Raw genomic sequence first — 18276 nt, 5'->3', positions numbered from 1 at the left:
GTATTATAGTATATAATTTTGAATGAGCATTTATTTTTATATTTAAATTTTTTATTTTAGTCATGTGCTTTTGTCATTTTTATATTTCTATTTTGCTTTATTTTATTTTACTTCAGTTTTAGTTTTGGTAATTTTAGTACTTATTCCAGTTATTTGCCAAAGCAACATTTTATTTTTTATCTAATATCTATATTCATTTTTTAAAGCCTTATTTCAAATTACAGAAACCCATTAGTTTTAGTTACCAATAACAACACTGAATATTACTCAAAAGTTACTAAAAATATCTGAAATTGCCAATGCATCTGTCAACCACATGGCAGATTTCTCAAAACAGCTTATTTAAAGGCGATAGATGATGCCTACATTATATATTGATCTTTCACTAACCCAGTAACTAGTAAAGCATGATGCTAGCAACACCAAAACCATGGGTTTGAATCCCAGGGAATGCACTGAAAGTTGTTTTGGATGAAAACGTCTGCCAAATGCCTAAAAGTCATTTCTTATAACTAAAACTATGCTGCTTTGACAGAAATTATGGTTACCATGGTAATCTCTAGCAAGGAACTGTCTGGTCAAACACGCTTGCACACTCACACACACAAACATACACAGCAGGGCTTCAGGATGAGCTCCTATTGCATCTGCATGATTTAGCATTGCGACAACATAAAAGCTCTGTCTCTGCTGATCACTTTTGACATAACAGCTAGGGAGCAATAGCAGGGTGAGGGAAATGAATGGGGGAGAAAACCAGAAAAGGAAAAAGAAGGGTGAGGTAAGAAATATGCAGAAAGAAAGGAAAACAGAATCGAAGGCAGAGCATCAAAGAGTTGGTAAATAATTAGCGGGACTAACATGGCGTTACTGGTAGCTGTGGTGGAAACGTCAGCCGACGAGATAACTCCGCACTTGGCACATTTGAGCGTCATATTGTACAGTGGCACTGTCATCTGACTGCAAAGTCAAATCAACACACTGAAATACACATGTACGCTGACATTTAACCACACACACACACTCTCTCTCTCTCTCTCTCTCTCACACACACAGACACACAGAAACACATACATCTATATCCACGCAGATACACACAACTAGCGGCCACAGAATCCCCTTCCAGCTCTCACTCAGGGCAGATCTCTGTCAAGGCTTTGGGAAAAGTGTTGGAATAATGGAAAAGATGCCGTCACGTTAGTTTCGTATCTAAATAGGCCTGATTGAACATGTGGGACAAACAGCTAGCAAGAAAAAAAGAAACTCTATATGCAGTGCATGTATGTATAGATTACCATCATTTATTTCCACTGACAGTCAATGTAAAATGCTACATGATAAGATTTTGATTCTGTCATATCAATGACATCAAAATCTTCTTTTGCATTAGTATGCCATATGGAATTTGCTTGATTTAGGCTGCGAGCGGTTTATCCGTCCCACTCTGCATCTGTCTTTGGGCCCTGGAGAGAGACATGGGAACTCGAAAAAAGCTGGCTGAAAAACATACACACAAACATTCATGCGCGTTGACAGCCGGAGATCGTGCATTCACAGACTCAAACTAAATCACGGTCATTTTAGGAGACACATTAAAGTCATCCACAGCCATAACTGTCAATATCGAACTCTGCATATATGTGTGTGGCTTTTTCATTTTTATAAACTGCAGCACAAAATCATGTTTTCAGTACAGCATACAACCATATTTGGGATTTTTAAAATATGCTTCTACAGAGGATCTTAAATGCATTTTAATATTTGCTTATGAAATGTGAAAAACATGAAAAAAATGCATTCCCTTTTCAGAAAATAATAAAAAAAATATAAGTGAAGCTGCATTGTTTAACATAGTCCAAAATGTTAGTCAAAATACAGTAAAAAGGGTAACATGGTTAAAAATATTATTCCAATTTAAAGTTACTGTCTTCTATTTTCTAATATAATTTAAAATAAAATGTATGTCTGATGGCAAAGCTGAATTATCAGCAGCAATTACCAGACTTCAGTGTCACATGATCCTTCAGAAAATATGCTGATTTGGTGCACAAGAAACATTTCTTATTATCACAGTTAAAATCAATGTGCTGCTTAATATTTTTGTAGAAAATGAATTTTATGACAAATAAAAACTTTGAAAGAAAAAAATACTGACTCCAAATTTTTGAACGGTAGTGAATGTAATGCTGTTGTACACAAAACAGCCACTTGCAAAAAAAACAATTAAAGCCATCAGCTTGGCATGGCTGCCCAAACGGATAGGAAGCTGATTCCACTACTGGCAGACATGTAGATTAAACCCCACATAAGAAATTAAATTCCAAGCAAAATGCCAATGTGACCAATAAAACCTCACTAGAGGCAGTGATATTAAAAAGCAATCAGCATTTTTTTGAATTACATGCTAGTCCTCGTGGAGGTGGAGGGACTTGATAAGACCGAGATGATATGATCCTTTACCAAATATTGAAACAAACTTTCTCATTTATTGTACCCTCCCTTTTTGAAACATTTCATCTTTTGATTTGTCTTGCCGCAGGTAATAAAGCAATGCATAAATTCTTGATGAGAGCCACAACAATTTGTCAAAATGCACTTTGATACTCTAAAACTGAAGAAAATGCCAGGATTTACAGGTGAACAGAGACTATCCAAAGTGCTACTCCTTAACTAAGTGTAATTAACAGCAGCGCTTATTAATTAGGCTAATGAAAAATACTGTGTTTAAGAACAAGGGCAAGGGAGGGAGGGAGGGAAAAGGAATAAAAAAATCCTCCCTCTAAATCTAATTCACCCTTCCCATCTATCAGCACCAAACAACTGCATCCAGCCTTGAGTTAATCGGTTTCCGCAGAGAACGCAATGCGGCTGGAAAAAACTCAAGAAAAGATCTTGATAAGAGTTTTGGAATTGCAAAAATATTTCCCATTATTACTTAAGCACAAACAGAACTTTTGACTTTCAAAAAAAATAAATAAATAAATAAAATAACCAATCCGATCCAAAATGTCCAGACAATGAAATCTACATACAAGCATTCTTTCGCACACTCCCAAACACACACACACACACAAACAAATTTATGGATCCACACAAGAATCAGAAAACTGAATCTAAAGCTATTCTAAATCTAAATGTATAATCTAAAGCACATTTAATCTAACCAGCATGCTTCCATCAGAATTATTCAGAAATATTCAAAAAATTGACAGTCCTAAAAGCCCATTATGATGGCATCAGGCAAATTTAAACACTAATTTAAAACTGTGTATTGTGGGAGAGGCTAAATTAGAGGGTGGACGGACCTGCATCTCAGCCAATCAGTGTCAGGTGGGCGGGGCAGAGAGGAGAGCCCTGAGTGTGAGCGAGGGGATGCTGTGGTAACTCTGATACAATGTTTCAAAGAGCACAAAAACAAACACAGTCGATCAGAGAGATCATAGCAGAGGCAAACACAACATAGTTGAAATGAAATATTCATAATAATAATCTAAAAACACAAAGGAAAGATAAGGACAAGGGAAAGAAAACAGTCGGATGCAAAAACGATGCCAGTAAGGGCACGCGTCAGCCTGCAGGCAGTGGAGCACAGCCCAGAAAAGGAAACACAGACAGTCAATCATGAGTCATAACATGAGTAATATTCGTCTTCTCGGTAATAAATCTCAGGCCATGTTTCCGCTCTGAAGCCTGATTGGTAGAAGGCATGTGAATCTTGGAAGATTAACAATTCCAGTGTGTAATTGATGGTCCATGGCACGGAGATGGACAGCGTACGATTGTGAAACCCTTATAATGAGGTCTATAATAACAATTCTCGCTTCATACTTCAGCTTCAATGACATTTAACTCACACGACTGAAAACTTGTCAAAATCAATGGATATAAAATGAGAAATTCGCTCAGCCTGAGTGCTATCGATCAGACGCATGAAGCTGACGTGTTATGTCAAATTTCCTTTGCTGGCTCCTTAGCGACTGCCCCTCAAATAAACATTTCACACACAGAAACATGGCACACATGATTTAAACAGCTTTGTATCAAGATGCACAGCAACACCTAAAAATCAAGAGAAGCTGGAGAAATGATTAAGCGACACATGGCAAATCACCAACGGAAATGCAAAAGAAATGCAATGAGTGAGCAGAAATGTCATCTTGCTTTTGACGGGACCAATAACCAGTCCTTTGCGATCTCTTCCCCTCTCTTCTGATGAAAAAACGTAGGCTTTTTCTACTTTTAAGCACAAACCTTGCTAATTTTGATTGCCAATTTATCTGTAAAATGCAAGGTATAGAAGAACTCAAGGAATAGTTTCTGAAAACAATCATATGTGATGTTTCCTGTTTTAAAGATGTTAAGGTCATTTTAAGATGATTATTTTAAGAAAGTATTTTTTTGTAGTGCTTCTAATTCATTCATGATAATACGTGTCCTTCTGGAGAGGGGATAGATGTTATGAAAGGTCTGGCCAATGAATCTCTTTCTCAGATCTGGTTAGAGGTCAGCCAATGAGATGAATGAGTGCTGTGAGGCATACCCGGCCCTCTCCTTGAGTTTCATATCAGTTATGCCATCTTTAGACACCAGTTTGTTAAAAACCAGAATCCCGATAACCATGTTAACCTGGTGAAAAGAGAGGAGAAAGGTGAACACATGTACATATTAAGATCCAGCCCAGTCTCACAATAGAAACATGGTCCTATGGTCTCCAACGTGATGTATATTTCTATAAAGGCTCATTTAACTTGTGGTTTTGTTCTATTGTAATATGTTCAGGAGTACATTTCCAAACGTTATGATTTTGAATACCAATTTTTGACACTACAGCAAATACTAATACTAAATATAAACCAATATTAATATACAATTTTAAAAATGTACAGAATCTTCTGAACAATTAAAAAACTAGCTACTGAGAGATGTTTTGGTTGAACAGAGAAAAATTGCAGTGGAATGGCATTTCTTATGAGACTGTATAGAAAATTCACCATTATATTGTCTGACAAAATGAAACCTGTTACTGAATAAAATAGATATCGCTGTAATCCATGTTAATATAGTCTAAACCCAGATCTCGTTTAATTAATCTGCAGTGGTGTAATGACTATTATGTCCACACTTGGCACGCTTAGCACACGCTGTGTTTAAACAGATCTACTGAAACACGTGTTTGCTGGATATTATGTTGTGGAGTTATGAGGGTAAAATCTGGAACTGTCTGCATTCTCATTCATAAGAGCTTGTGGTGGTTTATTTATTGTAAAATTCTATGTTTGGGTGCAGTGATGCTAGCAACATTAAACATTGAGTCTGGAAATGAGGGACAGAAGATTTCTGTGAATAAATCAAACAGAGAGAGAAATTGTACCAAGACGACAGCAGCAGCTGGTCCCACAAATGCGTACAACAATCCGCCTTCCAGAGACAGCCAGCAACTAACACAAAACACAAAGAAAGAGGGAGTGAGAGCAAAAGAGACAGAAGAAAGAAAAAGGATAAAGAGACCAGAGGGAAAGAAAAATTAGTGATGGGGTTGTCAGATAATGTGGCTGTCATTAATTATTTTTTTACATTTTGAAGTGTCCACTTGAAGAATGTAATGCAGGGACCGACCGGCCATTGAAAGCACTAGGAATTAGTGTATATAGGCAAAAATAGACGATTGATCAACTTCATCATGATCATACTTACTAGTTAACAGTGCCATATCCCTTTGCCTTTGTAAATCCAACAGAAATTGCTACAACGAGAGCAGGTAAACCTATAAAAAGGGAACAGAAATAATTGGAAAGTAGTTGAGTGCTTGAATACTTTGATTAAATTCAGTTAAACTTCATCGAAGATTTTAGACTATAGCACATAGTACCACACAACGCTGCTAAAACCAAGTGAAATTTGACATCAACTACCCAGTAGGGCAATTTTTCAGAAGAAAGAGATTATAAATGAAGATACAAGCCTAGAAGATACTAGACAAGCCTCACCCCAACCAAGGCAGAGGAAACGTTTGCGTATGATGCGGTTTCTAAGACGGCCAGTCACGGCCATGTAAGACTGCCATGCCTCCGTGAGAACCCAACAGAAAGAGGACAGGAAGAAGAAGTGCAGAAATGCAGCCACAAGAGTACAAACAACCTAAGAGCAAGAAAATAGTAAGAGAGAAAGAAAGAGAGTCCATCCATCAAAGGTAAGGATGGAATGTAAAAAGAAGAGAAGAGGAAGATTAAGAATATTTAGTTGTAGATTAAGGGTTTTATCAATTTATTTGTGTTTGTTTGGTCATACCTTGTTCCGTGTCTGAGTTTGTCCAATAAGTATGAGTGCATTGGAGGAGATGATGGACAGACAAAAGTTGATGAGGATGACAGAGCGTTCTGAGCGGATGTACCTGAAGAAAAACACATGGAAACACTGAGCCAATACATCTGAATGACGTCTATTGCTCGCTATCATTCAGCCACCATACTTTCAATAGATGGACACATAAATGGAACCTGAACTGATGTATAATTTCTAGTGGCGACCAAGATGTGACACTGACCAAGTGAAAGCATCTGTACAGATCATTGAAGCACAAGATGCAAAGGAGGAAATAGCATGGTGAAATAAAAAAAAAAGAAAAGAAAAAAGAACATTTTGCAAACTTTCAATTATTTCAAATATATTTTTTATGAAAAAAAAAAGGATTTATCAATGCAAACGCAAGTATAAGAAAAGATCCCTATGTACTGTATATACAGAATCAAGGTTGCATTAATTGATCAAAAATAGTAAAAACAGGAATACTGGGTAACATTACAATTTAAAATAACTTCTCTCCATTAAAAAAAAAAAAAAAATATATATATATATATATATATAATGTAATTTATTACTGTGTTGCAAAGCTTAATTTTCAGCAGCCATTACTACAGGCTTCAGAGTCACATAATCCTTCAGAAATCATTCTGATATGCTTATTTGGTGCTCACAAATATATTATTTATCATTATGTCACAATGTTGAAAACAGTGGTGCTGCATAATAATTTTGTGGAAAATGTGATCCATTTCTGTCACGATTCTTCGATGAACAAAGTTAAAAACAACAGCATTTATTTGAAACTGAATTTTTTTTAACAAAGTTAAAGTTTTTACTGTTATTTTTTGATTAATCAATACATTCCAGCTAAATGAAAGTTCTAAATAAAAAATTTATTTTAAAAAATATTTTAAAAATGACAAAATGTGCACTGACCATGGACAAGGCTGTTGGTAGTTGACACTAGACAGACTGACCATTTTTGTGAATGAGCCAATTGAGAACAATTATCGGCATTAAATGGCCAAGCTGATCAGCATTTCACTAATAACCATGCTGAATAGTACATAACAACTCGACTTGTTTAGAATTACATCACGTCAAACAATTGATTTGAATCTCAAACTCCAAAGCATTTCACACAAATACATTTTCTCCAAAGCTTTTCACACAAATACATGCTGCTGTCCATGGTGCTGAAACCCCTATTGCTTCCCATCAAGTAAGTTTCTTTTACTGGTGAACAGCCAGATTGCGTTTCATCAGCGGAAGATCTTGCTTACCTCCAAACAGACACATAGATGATGATGAGAAGGAGCAGGGTGAGGGACGAGACCCCGCAGCCCACGATCAGAGTCACAGATGGAAGCTGGGTCTTATCCATGTTCTGTCAACACAAGAAATAGACTCAGTTAGTGCTCACAGATGCTAACGGTGCATCAGGCTAGCCGTCTGCTGTCCATGCGATTCTGTGTAGAAGAGAGCTGGGGAGAGTGGGCTGCTGTCCGTGTGGCTCCGGCTAAGGAACAAGGTGAGATGAAGGTCACTCGGTAAAGAGCTGATACTGAGGACTGAGATATCCAGAGGGCACAGCAGAGAGCTATAGTATAACAACCTATGACTGCTTCTAATGACATATAGACCACCCTGGAAAAGCTAAATGCCTGATGAATCACTCATACAGTGATTGTGAACCAAAAGCCTCAGATATAACACATTTGCAGGCTTGCGCAACCATTGTCTTGGTTGCCATGGTGATGTGGTGGAGAAACAGCGGCCACTGCAGTGGTGTACGCAGCATTAACTGTAGCATAGGTGTGAGTAGTGCATGCCTGTGTGTGTTTGTGAATATCTGCATTCCTTGCCTAAGACTTACACCACTATAATACACATCTAGAAATATTATCTGTTAAACATTGTAAATATGGTACAGCAGAGTTAAGGATGTCCATGGGTGTTACATATTCACAGAGGTGTGCACTTCTCACCTCAAGTCGAAAACACACAGACTTACACTTACACACAAAGATAATTGGTTGAGTTTATAGCCTGTCTTGTCTCCAGGTTTAATGTGCGCACAGGGCCAAGTTAATTAAATCCCTCTGATTAATCTGCACTGCAGTGAGGTCCCCACTGACAATCAAGAAAGAAATGCATCCTCTGAGACTAAGTTTGTCTTCTCCTGGCCAATCAAACACTTGACTAAGCCTAAGCTGTGGAAGACAGGTTAGTACTCGGAACAACCACTATCGAACCAAGGGAATTATTTAGTCCATCAGTGCAGACAGTGAGCCATAGCAAGTTGGGAACGAAAACTATCAAGTATCAAGTCCCGTCAATTTTGAAACGTTTGATTGCGAGACAGTAGGCAAAAGGAGGCTTAGAAAGTCACGACAAAGTCAGTTCTGGAAAGTTGGTGCACTTAATTTGCATGAAATTTGTTCAGTTTAATAATAATTTAAGCCTGTATACTGCCATTGGTATTAGGACAATAAGAGGTAAGAGGAAATTTGGCAACATTTAAAACAAACTGGATCAATATGCAAAATTATATATATAATTAATCAATTAATCAAGCATAGCATTAGGTCTGGCAGGTCACGTCAGTCAAGCTCGTGTCAGCTGATCCGCGTCTACCTATAGGAATTTGATGCCTATCTCAGCATTCATACCTTTCATAAACATTCTGTTTACCCTAGTGGGGTTATCGATGCTCTCTTACCCAGAACAGAATCATACGGCCAATTTAAACAATATACTAATTGTCAATCATCTTTGATGATAGTGGTCCTGACCAGTAGCGGCTCCTGACCGTAAATTTAGCTGGGGCAGATTATTTTGTAAGCTTTATATTCTAATCTCTGAATACAAAATTTTGGCAGAGATGTCCTTGGGTTGTCCTGTGGGTGGCGCGCTAATGTTGATTGACAGGCTCTAAGTAATGTTACACGCATACAATGCTGTATAATAATTGCCTTAATATAGTATTTATCACTTCCAAATGTTGATTTTGAATGTTACAAGTTGTGGAGCAATTCGGGTGAGGAAAAAAAGATCATATGTCTATTCTCAGAATAAACGAAACAAACACAACAGAACCATATAAAGGCTATTCATGTGAGCACATTTAAACTAAAGGATTTAACGTATAGCCTACTTTGTTAATTTGATCCACTACTCCAAATAGAAAAAAACAAAAACAAAAAAAAAAACAGACATGCCAACTAGTTACTAACCTGATGCAGACACAGAGCAGAAGCGGGTTGATATCATCTTGATGGAGCGAGGTTCACGTAAGGTAACGTTAACGTGAAAATAAGTGGGGCAGTCTCAAATCTGCCCCAATGGCTCTCAATTAGAGCGCGCTGCAGTTCCCCTTTTCACCACAGATTTATGACCCTGGACCACAAAACCAGTCTTAAGTCGCTGGGGTATATTTGTAGCAATAGCCAAAAATACATTGTTTGGGTCAAAATTATCAATTTTTATTTTATGCCAAAAATCATTAGGATATTAAGAAAAGATCATGTTCCATGAAGATATTTTGTAAATTTCTTACCGAAAATACATCAAAACTTAATTTTTGATTAGTAATATGCATTGCTAAGAACTTCATTTGGACAACTTTAAAGGCGATTTTCTCAATATTTAGATTTTTTTGCACCCTCAGAATTCCAGATTTTCAAATAGTTGTATCTTGGCCAAATCTCATCCTATCCTAACAAACCATACATCTACATGTATAAATCTCAATTTCGAAAAATTTACACTTACGACTGGTTTTGTGCTCCAGGGTCACATTTACGTTGCAAAATTGTGGAGCGCTGTTGAGCTCGGGAGGTCTCAGGCACTGTCTGCCCCACTTAGTATCATGTATACATGCCTGCTAAAGCCATGCACGGGATTTTAATATATACTGCTTACTTTAAGACTTAAAATAGTATAGAAAATCCGAAAAATATTTGTTGCAGAATGCTGAACACATTTACAATTTATTATTGATTCAGGTTATATATGTCTTGTATGAATATTTTGCCCATATAGACGAGCCGCACCTGCTCCTGACAGAAATGAGTAAATAAACATAACTAAACCACAGTGTACTTGGAAATGCATGGTTATTTAAAAAGCTATAAGCTAAACAATATATTCAATAAGTACTAAGGACATTGGTCTATTATTATTTTAAAACATACCAAACTGTATGCAAATTAAGCAGGACTGCACAAACATAAATAAAAGACTTGCAAAGGCAATCCTGAATCTTTTACAAGTGACAAGCAAAAAGATGATGGCCTACCTCTGAAGAATGTACTAACATGAAACCTCTCAACACAGTGTGCGGTTTCTTTCGCTCGCCATCTTCACTGACCCATATTTGGGAATGATGTATTCAGAGCTTCATCCAAGTACAACTGCAGCGTAACTGTGCATTTCTACAAGCTTTAGCTCATAAATATTCAGTCTGGGCAAAACCACAGCAATTTTCTCATATCAAACTGCTTATAAAGCGTAAGACAATCTGACCCATGTAAACCAGAGCCTGGTTCAAAGCTGGAAACATCTGTAGAAAAACTGGAGTGCGATTAAAATAGCTGCAGTGTACTATCTCTCTTTATTTCTTTTTTCTCTTTCCATGTGCACTGCAGCTGACTGTATATTCAGACTCAGAATGTGGGAGGGAAAGAGAGGAAGGGAAGTGTTTCTCTGACTCTTTATCATTCTGAAGCTGTAGGACGCTAGTTGCCAGCGGAGGGGCCGTTGGATGGGCCATTTTGAGGTGGCAAGTGGAGCTGCAGGAATAATTAGCGGCATAGCAGTGGGGGTCTGGAGCGAGAAGGCTAGAGAAAGAGAGAGACAGACAGGGAGTGGAGCCAAGGGGAGGAGCGGTCCTCCCTTCTGCTGGCACACGGCTACACAAATGAAATCCCCACAATATGCTTCCCATGAGGCATGGAACGTGCTAACTGCGACACTCCCTTATTCCGCGCCCATCTGACCAGGTACAGTGGGACAGGCAGCCATCATAAGGCGAGCAATTAGCATACAGCTATAGCTCTCTGGATCACCATGAGGAGACATGCAGATCGTGTGGTCTTTACACGCACATCCATGAAAGCAAATAGCAGCACATATGCACACAGGAGGCCTCTGAAACACAGATAAAAATGTGTAAAATTTAAACTGGCTATCCTAATAACATTGCTTGAATGTACTGTAACATCAGCCTTGATCAGCATCAAATAAATATAACCCTGTTTACTTTAATGCACTTTCCTGGTATTATTGTGAACAACCAATCAGTGCACATCATCCCAAATAAAAATAATTTGTCTTTTCAATCTTTAATCAAAATGTAGCTCCTCTGAAATGACTTTCCTTTTCTGCTGACATAACTTAGGCCGAGAGAACAATTCAATAATATTAAACAATAGCCAAGTAGATATTTCGGTGTAATTTAAGCTAATTATGGCTCCTAAAGCCCACATTTCCAATCCAGCTGATTCAAAGAGTGAAGTAGCAGCACCCTACATTTTTTCCTTGAATATCCTATATAACTTGGAATTTCACATTAACAATAACATATGGAAAACTATGGAAGTTGATGGGCTCCATCAACTGTTTGGTTACCCAAATCCTTCAAAACATCTTCTTTTGTATTCAGCAGAAGAAAGAAATTCATGGTTTGGAACAACTTGATGGTGAGTCAATTTTTGGGTGAACTATACCATCAAGCAAGTAAAGTTTGTTGCAAAAGGCAATTCACACTTGTTGTAGATTTTGTTGAACAGAAATTCCATATTTCCATTTTCCAATCCAACTGATTCCCAAAGTGAAGTAGGATAAGTTAAGTTGATATATATATTGCACTGCATTGCAACGAACCACATTAAGCCAGTAAAACGTGCTACAAAAAGCAATTCATGTTTGTTGTACACTTTTTGTACCCCATATTTGCAGCTTTGAGCACAGTATGTAATGCTGTGATCCTAACTCGATGTCACTTTTTCACTTGGTTTCCCAAATCAAAACAGTGTCACAACAGTGACTTCTGTTCCTGAAGCAGCCAATCTGAAACATCTTGGCAGAGCAAATGAGAGAAGACGTGGCCATTGTTTTGGCCAGTAGGGTGTCAAGCTTCCTCTTCCTCTTTTTTTGGGGGGGGCTCTCTGGCTCATATCTGGGCCAAGCTGCACAAAGAGAGTGTTATAGCGTGTTCTATAGCTTTAAGAACTTCCACTGCCCATGCTGTTTCCACGGCAACTGGTGAATAAACTGCTTCAGAGGCAGTTTCCAGTCTAATAATAACTAATCACACTGAATGAAAATTCCACACAAAGACACAGCCCTTTCTTGCATTAAACCAAACCAAATCTCATCATTTTAAATAAAGATGCTATTTTAAAGGAATACATATAGATTTACACAAAGACAACCCTCTAAGGCCCAAATGCACGAATGGTGTGTCATTAAGATATATGTTTTACACTCATGCAAAGGCCAACAAATCCCCTAAGCACATCTGAATGTACCAGAAAATTTTTTATCTGAGGTGTCCACACAGCAAAATCCAACAGAATAAAATATATTTGGGAATTTGTGTGTTGGTGTGTTTTAAACAATCTGCATTTCTTTACAAATAATAGATATCGTAATGTAGGCAGTTAAGACAGCTATTTTGAACTATTATATTATTAATCACATGCATTTTCTCTGTACAAACATTTAATGTATGCAAATCCAAAATGAAAGCCAGCATGTTTCATGCACTGCGTTCTAGCATTAAACACAGCTAGCAAAACGTTCCTTTTTGTTACACATATTTGTGTCTATATACTCAGAACACATCAAAAAAATGAAACATGTCTTAAATTGTTTGCATTAAATCTGCTGTATGGCTCTGGCATGCCGTGGAGAGGAGGAGAGGGGGGAGTGAGAGAGAGGGATCTGTTGATACACAATGACAATGACGCCTATGACCAAAAAAAGCGGTACATTAAATCACACAATGTCACACAAACGCGTCTTTTGACGTTCTTCGGCGTTAAAGGAGACAATAGAAATGGCTCGACTTACCACATCGGGATTGAGGCGTGCTAAAATGGCGAAGGTGGAGAGTCTGTCACACAAGCATTTGGTTGTGCTGGAGTCGACGGGCACGGCTCTACAGCCTCGCGCAGACCAGGAGCCCAGCAACGACGAGCTGCGGAGCGGAGACACACAAGAGCGCGGAATGAGATCAAATCCCTGCGCGATAAAACAGCTATTTCTCTAATCCAGCGCACACTGAGCCCGCCGTATGAGAGCCGGAGCGCGAGAAAAGACAGTGAAAAGACAGATGAATGGACGATGTGATGCAGCGCACACCTCTGCTTTCTGCATGGCCAGGTTAGCTGATGTAAAAACAGTTACAAAAAATGCAAAAAATAATCATGTCCTGAAATAAAATAAAGTAAAACTTACTGTTTAAGATAAAAATAGTTTATAATAAATGTATTTTATTTGAATATTTTATTTATTAAATTATTATTATTATTATTAAATATGCAGCCACACACAGAGAGTGCATGTATGCAAATTCTAACCCCGGGTAAATATAATTCTGGGTTATAGTTCCTGTTGCACACTGGTCACATTTTATCCTGGGTTAGTAGTTAATTAATCTTAGTTGCTAATTAATCCTCTAGCCATGCAGGTTTCGATTTTCACATGGTAGGCTAAATTTGTAAATCCTTAATTTAAACCCAGCATATTTATGAAACTAAAAACATTCAATGATATGATGCGACTAGCACGCGGAAATTAAAGATGTTGGCAAATAAATTCGGTGGTTGTTTTAAGTCTACTGAAGCCTAGAAAAGCACAAACAAAACGACAAAGTCTATTAACTGTCGATAATACATTATCATTACAGCTCAACGCTATTTTCAACGTTCAACGCTGGAGAAAAAAAAAAAAAACGAAAGAGCATGAATAATTAATGAGGGAAGCGCTGACTCAGTATATAATTGGTCTGTTGATGGACAACACAAATCTAGCACCGCGACCTTTTTCACATTTCGGGGTTTCTCAGCAGCGGAAATGTTATAAATTCACATACATTAAAAAAAATAAAAATATAAATATAAAAAACGTGAGGATTTACGCTAATGACAGTTGAAACGCGTCAACACAGTCTTGTGAAAAGTGTCCATTGTTGACACGTAATTCGGTGCTTTATTTAATAATAATAATACTACTAATAATAATAATGTTGGAAATTTAATAATGTTGAAGAATTTATTATTATTATTATTATTATTATTGTTGTTGTTGCAATAGCATTATTACTAGTTTCTTGCATTCCAAAACACACAATAGCACCAAACTACACAGAATCACTTTGAAACGAAAGTTCCCAAAGGACAGTTTGGGGTAGCCTTTTCACACTGTGTTTAGCCTGCAGCAAGCCTTCCAAGTGGAGTAAAGAACAGTCTCTTTCACCTGTCAAAACTTTGTAAGTTTATAAAGTGTGGAGGAAAAGTGCAATGGAGCAGAGGACGGATATTGCACTGGGACATTGAGACCTGGAGCACAACATGAAGGGGTAAAAAAAACAACAACTTCCGAACAGGGCAAAGTGTCTTATGTTTTCTATTTACTATCTTGTGAATGTCAGATATGCATATGATGCCTAACGTGTTCAGATACAGAATAATGAATAATGAAACTAATCAATTACTGGTAATACTTTACAATAAGGTTTCATTTGTTAACATTAATTAACGAAACTTCATTTATAATTTATTAATTAATTAGTTAATTTCAACATTTACTAATACACATTACTAAAATTAAATGTTGTGTTAATATTATTTAATGCACATGAGCTACAGCAACACAAACTAACAATGAACAGTTGTATTTTTATTAACTAACATTATAATTATTGTAAAGTCTTAACATTTACTCAATGAAGAGTAAATGTTCTGAATTTCTGAATCAGTATTGCTTTGACTGTAATAGAAAACTGTGAATGATATTAAAATATCACAGAATATTATACTATATGGAGAGATTACACACACTAAGTCATACGCTAAAAATAAATGTCAAAAGCTGACTTTTCATAAGACCCAAAGGAACATTAATCCACATCTTTCTATTCTTTGCAAGAAATTTATTCTGTTTTATGCTTCCCATGAAACTTGCATGCACCAAAGCAGATGACAATAAAAGCATGAATATCATAAATACAAGTGAACCTTTAGGTTGCAGTTAGTGCCGCTGCCCAAAGCTACTCAGTAATTAGTCCATTACACCACCTACACAAATTTCAATCTCATAATCTTGATGAGGAATCCTCTTGACAGCATGATTCGGCTGAGTCTGATCTAACGCTCAAAAAATTGTAACAAAGACCTCATAATGACATCAATGAAAGTGATATGAAAGTCATATCAAAACATACCCACTCTATGCACAACTGATCCTAATAGCAAGCCATCAATCCTCTTCATGCAGCTGCAACGTGAAGTCAGTATACTCACACACACACACACACACAAACCCAGGGTTACCGGCACCATTCCAAACCCACTGTGCGGTAGAGCTCTGCAGTCTGGGATACCCATAATGCACTGGGGCTTGAGGAGCGCTGAGGGCCAAACAGTATAGCGCTGGAAGCACAGCGTGTTGCAGCCCCAGGGGAGGGCTCAGTGTTAACATTAGCACATAAACCTGAAACTCAATATATTATCACCCACTGCACAGACACTGCGCGTGATATGATTAAGACTTTGTGTCGACCACACAAATATAAAGACAGCGCAGCACGGCTGTGTAATTGGATCATGGGCTTCCAGTCCAGCTGTAGTGTGCATGTTTGCAGAGAACATGCCAAGTGCAGATGCATGAGAAAAGCAAGCTTGAAAAACTATATATACAGGTGCTGGTCATATAATTAGAATATCATCAAAAAGTTGATTTATTTCACTAATTCCATTCAAAAAGTGAAACTTGTATATTATATTCATTCATTACACACAGACTGATATATTTCAAATGTTTATTTCTTTTAATTTTGATGATTAGAGCTTACAGCTCATGAAAGTCAAAAATCAGTATCTCAAAATATTTGAATATTTACATTTGAGTTTGAATAAATGACAGTATAAAGTGCTGGTCAGTATAAATTCTGGGTATCTCTAGTTCTTTGAAACCACAATAATGGGGAAGACTGCTGACTTGGCAATGATCCAGAAGACGAACATTGACACCCTCCACAAAGAGGGTAAGTCACAGAAGGTCATTACTGAAAGGTGTGGCTGTTTACAGAGTGCTGTATCAAAGCATATTAAATGCAAAGTTGACTGGAAGGAAGAATTTGCATAGGAAAAGGTGCACAAGCAACAGGGATGACCGCAAGCTTGAGAATACAGTCAAGCAAAGCCGATTCAAACACTTGTGAGAGCTTCACAAGGAGAGAACTGAAGCTGGAGTCAGTGCATCAAGAGTCACCACGCTCAGACGTCTTCAGGAAAAGGGCTACCAAGCCACTTCTGAACCAGAGACAACGTCAGAAGCATCTTACCTGGGCTGTGGAGAAAAAGAACTGGACTGTTGCTCAGTGGTCCAAAGTCCTCTTTTCAGATGAAAGTAAATTTTACATTTCATTTGGAAATCAAGGTCCCAGAGTCTGAAGGAAGAGTGGAGGCACAGAATCCATGTTGCTTGAAGTCCAGTGTGAAGTTTCCACAGTCAGTGATGATTTGGGCTGCCATGTCATCTGCTGGTGTTGGTCCACTGTGTTTTCTGAAGTCCACAGTCAACGCAGCCATCTACCAGGAAATTTTAGAGCACTTCATGCTTCCTTCTGTTGACAAGCTTCATGGAGATGCTGATTTAATTTTCCAGCAGGACTTGGCACCTGCCCACACTGCCAAAGGTACCAAAAGCTGGTTCAATGACCATAGTGTTACTGTGCTTGATTGGCCAGCAAACTCACTGACCTGAACCCCATAGAGAATCTATGGGGTATTGTCAAGAGGAAGATGAGAGACACCAGACCCAACAATGCAGATGAGCTGAAGGCCACTATCAGAGCAACCTGGGCTCTCATAACACCTGAGCAGTGCCACAGACTGATCGACTCCATGCCACGCCGCATTGCTGCAGTAATTCAGGCAAAGGAGCCCCAACTAAGTATTGAGTGCTGTACATGCTCATACTTTTCATTTTCATACTTTTCAGTTGGCCAAGATTTCTAAAAATCCTTTCTTTGTATTGGTCTTAAGTAATATTCTAATATTTTGAGATACTGATTTTTGACTTTCATGAGCTGTAAGCTCTAATCATCAAAATTAAAAGAAATAAACATTTGAAATATATCAGTCTGTGTGTAATGAATGAATATAGTATACAAGTTTCACTTTTTGAATGGAATTAGTGAAATAAATCAACTTTTGATGATATTCTAATTATATGACCAGCACCTGTATATATATATATATATATATATATATATATATATATATATATATATATATATTCTATATATATATTGTAATTTTAATGGTAAAAGTCTGCAAAATGAATATTTTAGTATTATTTATATGCTATTATACTTTTATCCACATCTTGAATTAGCTTTTATTTTTATACTTTCAGGTTTCATTTAGATTTTTTGTAATTTTGTTATGTGCTTTTGTCATTTTTATTAGTTTTTGGCTTTTTTAATATTGCTATTTAGGTTTACTTTATTTTTATTTCAATTTTAATTTTAATTTTATTTAATGAAATATTGATTAAATATAATATGAAATATTGTCTTAGCAAGTTACTAAAAATATTTCATCTAATGTTTATATTATTTCAGTTCAGCTTTATTTCAGTTAACAAAAATATTTTAAGTTATAGTTTTAATTAACAAAAAATAACCCTGTTAATTGGTTAAAGGTAAGTTCCCTAACTATATGTTGAAAAACTGTAATA

General features: G+C 37.1%; 1 protein-coding gene across 6 annotated transcripts in view; it reads right to left on the bottom strand.

Moving 5' to 3' along the window:
• Positions 1-18276, bottom strand: part of adgrb1a (adhesion G protein-coupled receptor B1a) — a 93029-nt gene that overhangs the window by 13021 nt on the left and 61732 nt on the right. For 2 of the 6 annotated variants that reach the window (XM_058747652.1, XM_058747653.1), the window contains exons 17-24: positions 13381-13507; positions 7587-7690; positions 6289-6391; positions 5988-6138; positions 5695-5764; positions 5372-5438; positions 4541-4626; positions 862-960 (exon numbers count right to left, since the gene is read on the bottom strand). In XM_058747652.1, the coding sequence (XP_058603635.1) occupies positions 862-960; positions 4541-4626; positions 5372-5438; positions 5695-5764; positions 5988-6138; positions 6289-6391; positions 7587-7690; positions 13381-13507 (807 nt within the window). Of the gene's footprint in view, positions 1-861; positions 961-3305; positions 3387-4540; positions 4627-5371; positions 5439-5694; positions 5765-5987; positions 6139-6288; positions 6392-7586; positions 7691-13380; positions 13508-18276 lie in introns of all 6 variants that reach the window. The other 4 variants (XM_058747655.1, XM_058747656.1, XM_058747651.1 and 1 more) reach the window with 3 other exon arrangements.

Source organism: Onychostoma macrolepis, chromosome 16 (assembly GCF_012432095.1).
Source record: "Onychostoma macrolepis isolate SWU-2019 chromosome 16, ASM1243209v1, whole genome shotgun sequence".
In the NCBI taxonomy this organism is placed as follows: domain Eukaryota; kingdom Metazoa; phylum Chordata; class Actinopteri; order Cypriniformes; family Cyprinidae; genus Onychostoma; species Onychostoma macrolepis.
This window is presented reverse-complemented; position numbering and strand designations above follow the sequence as displayed.